Source organism: Lepidochelys olivacea (assembly GCF_965140295.1).
Source record: "Lepidochelys olivacea isolate rLepOli2 genome assembly, chromosome: 5".
Classification (NCBI taxonomy): Eukaryota; Metazoa; Chordata; order Testudines; family Cheloniidae; genus Lepidochelys; species Lepidochelys olivacea.
Window position 1 is genome coordinate 44,192,620 of NC_140415.1, and position 6,000 is coordinate 44,198,619.

Here is a 6,000-nt window from a genome sequence, read left to right on the forward strand (position 1 = left end):
TTTTTTGGGTCTCTTTCCCAAAATGAATAATTCACTTGCCCCTCTCTGCTGTTGCACATAACTTTCCCAAACAGCAGCATGAAATTGAACTGATTCCTGACAATTTCACTGCTGACCACAGAGTTCTGACCATCAGCAATGAAACTGACCTAGGGTGCTGTTCAGTTTGCTGGGTCTGTTGCTTGCCAAAATTAGGAGCAGCAGCAGAAGCACTCTCTGAAGACTCAGGAAGATAACACTGCCTCCATTTATATTTCTTTCATACTTATAAGGGTATCTGCACAGTAATGCTAGAAATAACATTTTTATTTTTACATGAAAACTTAAAGTCAGAAGAATTATATGGCTTGGGCCCCTGTACTCACCTTCCTACTAGTGGGTTTTTTCAAGTCTTGCTGCCTGTACCTAGTTTCTTCTCTGTGACATTACTGAATGTGGCTTGCTGGTGTAGGCATATGATTCTTGCTTGGGGTGAGAGAGAGATCCCAGGTTCAAAAAACCTTGGACAAGCCCTTGCAAAGGCTGTGTTTGAGGGCTGGACTTGATGACTTCTCGAGGTCCTGACAAGCTCTACATTTCTGTGATTATCCTTTTCATATTTGTACAGCCAATACTCTATGGTTGAAGATGATGAGGATTTGCCCCATCATGATGAGCGAACGTGGAATGTGGGAAATATCAACAGAAGCCAAGCTGAAAATCTGCTGCGGGGAAAACGGGATGGAACATTCCTTGTTCGGGAGAGCAGCAAACAGGGTTGCTATGCCTGCTCTGTGGTGTATGTATCCTGATTTTTTGCTTTGGTTGTAAAAGCATAGAGGTGACAATGAGGTTAAAAAAAATTGTTGCTAGTAAGTTTATCTGGGTGATGAGCAAGAAATCCTGTTAGGGCCTGATCTCAGTGACTTCAGCAGGCTTGGGACTGGGCTGTCAGGATCATCTACTCTCATCACTGCTCCTCTGCGTCCTGCAAAGTTCAACCCTGGGAAGTTCCCACAGACGGACCTTAGAGTGAAGGGGGAGAATGACAGCATAGAACTACTGGCTGCTGATCCACTAAGTTCTTTGTACCTTCTGCCTACCCAAACAGTGTGTAAAGCATGACACCCTGAGAATTCTAGTTAGATGTAAGATGTATGGAATTATTCCAATGTAGAATACTGTCATTTTGTATATTTACCAACATTTATATATTTACTGTCAATTCGCTATTCCCTAGCCTGTTCTTTAACACGTAAACTTTGCTTTCTTGACAAATTAAAAACCTTTCTATTTTTTTCCCTTTAGGGTGGATGGAGAAGTAAAGCACTGTGTCATAAACAAAACCCCTACTGGGTATGGATTTGCAGAGCCATATAACTTGTACAGCTCTCTTAAAGAACTGGTGCTACATTACCAACACACATCACTCGTGCAGCACAATGACTCTCTCAATGTCACATTAGCCTATCCAGTATATACACAGCAGAGGCGATGAAGACCTTAATACTCAGTTTTAAAACAAAAAAATTAACAACACTGAGGCCTCTGGAGAGAGATGGTTCCTTTCAGCCTGATTTGTGAATTTCAGCTGCAGTATCAAAGTTGTCTGTCTTCAGATGGGACTAGAGCTTTCTTGACAACTGCAGTGGGAGAGATCACAGTATTAAGCTGTGAATGTATGTTTCTAATCTAAAGTGCTTTTTTATTGAGAAAAGAAAAACACAAGAGAGGGAAATGCTATACCTATCTCCCTGCAGGAACACAGAGGCCTTTAACCATGGTGCTTGTTTACGATCTCTTTGAAGCTTTACCAGCTAGAATGTGGGATTCTGCAGACCCCAGGGGCAACAGGTCTGTGTAATTCTGTTTATGGAATTTCTCGGTCATGGCGAGGTTCAGATTTGGTGTTGCTGTACTCAGTGGATCCAGGCACAGAGCATTGTGGATTTTCGTTTCCTGATGAATGATATGTAGCAGAATGGCACTTTCACTTATAAGGGACACTTTAAAAAGACTTCGGTTACAGTATGTTGTTCAGAGGAAATGATGTAATAGCAAAGTGCCAGGAAGTGTTTTGTTTAGACGTTTAAAATCTCGTGTTAAGAACATATTTAAGACTGAAGAGAATGGGACTTTCAATGGCATATGGTATATAAAAATGTACATAGTGGATGACTAACTATCATCAATGGAAACTATCAATACCAAACTGCTTCTAGTTTCTCTTTTCTGTTTGCTGAAAGCTGAATCCTTAGACAGTGCTATGCAATACTGAATTTTCTTTTGGTTGTATTTCTTTTTCAAGTATACCTACAGGATAAGCTTTTTTTCCTGTTTTTTTGTTGCCTGAAAAATGTTTTTCCTGAGTATTATTTTTTGTTAATATTCATTTTGTTGTTCGGGTTTTGTTTTGTTTTGTTTTGTTTTGTTTTTAAGAAATGTACAGGATGCCAGTAAAAATTGGCTTCAGAATTAAAACTATGAATAGTTTACAGGTTTCCTTGTATAGAAGGTTAAAAAGTTCCTTTCCCCCCCCCCCCCCCCGGACTAAATATTTTGTTGGGCCGTGCCTGATAAGCTTCAAAGCTGCTTTATTCAATAAAAATATATGAGCATTACAAAGTATCACTGAGTCTAAAAATATTGTTTCAAGGATATCTTTAGAATACGGTACCATGCTGTATTTGCTTCTTGGCGCATTTTGAACGTCTGTCCCGATTGTCTTTATATTTGGAAGGGGAAAAAATGTACACCCCCTCCTGAGCATTACTGCAGAAGAACAAATGAAACCCTGGATACTAGAGCAGTCCGTTTGGATTTCAAGCTCCATCCACATAGTAAATCCATCGTAAAAAGCAAATCCAGCATCTTGACCTACCATAGTAGACTTTTTGTCAGCATGCCAAGCTACCTTTCATTTCATATGAGGGAAGAAGTTTCTCTAAAATGTGTTTGTTTTTTGTATTACTAGAAAAAGACTCCCAAGTTTGTTCTGAACAATAGGGTACAAGACAGGGTTAATTCAGATGAGAAACCCTTGGTTTTTTAACATTAGGATTTCCATAACAAACTTTTGATGTTTTTCACAAACTTATTTGCTGAAAGGTAATGTCATCTAAAAGAATAAATTTTAGGTACCAGAGAGTTACAGGATTTCTGTTAGTTAAAGAAACAAAGGATGTCAGTGTCCCACTTACCAAAATTGTAAAGGGTTATTCACTGTGGGTTTCTGACATGGTTATCCACTCACAACATTGGAAAAATTCATGCTGCTGCTTCACGTTTTACAGATTAATAGGGCAGTGATGTCTGAGAGGACTCTTGAAGATTTTTAGTCCAGGTGAAGATATGAATTTGTTTTTCCTTTGACCTACAAGTGGAACACCTTTTATTGTTAAAGGGAGTTAGTCGCATGCACAATGGAAGGAATAAATCCCATTGAATTCTCTGATTATTGCCACCTTTCAAAAATGTACATCTCTTAAAAGGAAGTATTAAGTACTTATTTAGAAATCTGTACCTTTTAGAAATACTGTTAGGCAATTAGTTTGTCACCTGTGGTTTATTTCTACATTACCTCTTCATTTCTGATGCTGTGAGATTTTTGTTGTTATTTTGGTTTTGGTTTTTTAGCCTGTTGACTTTGCTTTTCTGTGGAATGTATTTTATCTTACCAGAACCTAATCTTTCACATATCAGGGAGCAAAGCTCAACCATCATTAATGTCTCAGGACAATTACAATTTCAAAATCAAACTGAACTTTTTTCCAGTTATACAAGCCTACAGTTCATCTCTCCTTCCCAGGCAGACTTCTCAGAGACCATCTGAATTTGTTTTTTCTAATGCCTTTCCTTGACTTTACCATTTATTCTGCTTGTAATGTCATTCAACAGAGCTTGAAATTCAAATCCATCCAGTTTTCAGCAATTAAGCAACCTTCGTGGTATGTCAACATATCCTTCTAAGGATAAAACAAAAATTAAAAATATTAAAGATGTTGGAGGAAAAGTATTACATTTATTTTCTTTAGGCAAAATGTATATAGCCTGGATTGATGTGTCACTTAAAACTTTTCAGCAAAGGATGTAGTAGACAGACATTTGGGACCTGACTTTCCTCTCACATCCACAGAAGTCAGTGGGCCCAGTTCTCAGCTGGGATACATTGGGTTGCTCCATTGCTTTAAGTGGTGCTAGGCCGATTTACACCACCTGAGGATCTGTGCTTACAGTGGAGAAAAACTAGTATATGTGAGAATCAGGCCCCTGACTTCTCTTGCACAAACAAGGACAAACAAGCACAAAGCTGAGAAGATTTTTTCATTAAGCCATCTTAAGTTGAAATTTAGCCTGGACAAGGTCCATGCACTACTTAAGGGTCATTTAAACCCTCAAAATAGGGCTTTAGTTGGTTTGATGTGGTGCCTAGGCCATGTGTGGGCTCTCTGCAAAGTGAGTTGTACAGTCCTGCAGCTTTGCCAAACACCTTTTTTGATTGCTGAGTTTTATGCCCTTTATATATTGTATGATCCACTCACTTTGGTTGAACTAAACCAGCTTTACTATACCTGGAAACTCAAACTTCATATGAAACAAAGGTATGTTGATATAACTGAAGAAACATGGTCCTTCTAATGTCATTTCAGCGGTAATTTTTCCATCTAATATGATTAAAGTTTTTGAATACTTAAATCTCTGAGCTGCCGCAGTACTTTTTACAAGGCTGCTGAAAGGTAGATGTACATGTGACCACAAGAAAAGTGAGAGAAAGCAAATTATTGTTTCTTTAAACTGAAGCTTGGATTTGGGGACCGGAGGGGGGGTGTGTGTGTGAATGGATCATAATCTAGGTGCATCTTACACCAAACACAGTCCTTTTGCTCAATCAAAACACATGCTGTCACTCATTTCTTTGTTTAAAAACAAACACACACCCCTTTTTTGGTGAAAGTTGTTTCCAAATAAAGTGAGAAGATTGTGTAGTTCTGTTTTTAAAAACAACTCATCTGGATGGTTCACTTATCTATCAAAAAATCTGTAAAGCCAAATCTTCTGTTTAATGCCAGCTGTTCTGTAGAAAAGGAGTGGCTTTGTCTTGTAATTGGCAATGAACTATAATGCTTGGGAAATCCTTCTGATGCTTCTAATTGGGAAAACTTCTGCCGGTTATAACACAGTGCTTTTGCTATGCATGGTATTCAGTTGGGAAAGTGAGTCCTGATATTATTTTTTCTTCAGGGTCACTTTAGAAATGGGCAGCTCAACGCACAATGCCTCCCATGGGACAAGGTTCCAAAATGCAACATTCTGTACAAAAAAGAAAATGAAATATTACTATCATAGAAGGCTAAACTGGACTGGTCTGTGAGCTGATAGTTACATTGCACTTGTCCCTATGAGACTGCATTAGCTGCCCAAGATGCTGCTATTTTTTGTATTCTTGTTTTAAAAAAATAAAACTCTGTTCTGTTAAATGTCTTTAAAACATTAAAATTACTTTGTTTAAAAAAATGGTCTTGGAGGAGATGGAAGGTAGGATGGGTTGTAAATTGCCTTTACAAGGCAATAATAAAAATGTGCCTCCTTGAAATTTTGTTCAAGCTATAGATTTGATGGAGCTGTGTCTTGTTTTTAAGTTGCTTTAAAAATTGTACTAGGTCTTCAAACAGAATAAAGATTGTTTTGAAACTGCATTTTACTTGTTGAGGCCTCACTAAGGACTTTTTGAGAAGTTACTTCAACAGGTTACATCACTGACTCCTACAGTGTGCTTGTTCCCCACTTTGTAGAGGAGAATTGAAGGTGCATATTGGTGAAGGGAGCTAGTTAGCTTATGATTTATACTCATTCTTAATTATTCGTTTAACTTAGTGAAGTGACAGTAGCCACTGAAGAGCTCTGAAGTAGTCTCGTGCATATAATGACACCAAGAATGGTAGTTTTCTTAGATCAGTGACACTGCAAAATCAATGTAATGTTATAAGCCTGTTCCCTATAACTTCAGACTCTAGGTGTAAT

At 38.1% G+C, this 6,000-nt stretch overlaps 1 protein-coding gene across 5 annotated transcripts in view; it reads left to right on the forward strand.

The window, feature by feature from the left end:
• PIK3R1 (phosphoinositide-3-kinase regulatory subunit 1) overlaps positions 1 to 5,675 on the forward strand; it is a 78,530-nt gene extending 72,855 nt beyond the window's left edge. For all 5 annotated transcript variants that reach the window (XM_084628852.1, XM_084628853.1, XM_084628855.1 and 2 more), the window contains 2 exons: positions 608 to 778; positions 1,288 to 5,675. In XM_084628852.1, the coding sequence (XP_084484978.1) occupies positions 608 to 778; positions 1,288 to 1,477 (361 nt within the window). In that variant the 3' untranslated portion in view covers positions 1,478 to 5,675. The remainder of the gene's footprint in view (positions 1 to 607; positions 779 to 1,287) is intronic.
• The last annotated feature ends 325 nt before the right edge of the window (positions 5,676 to 6,000 follow it).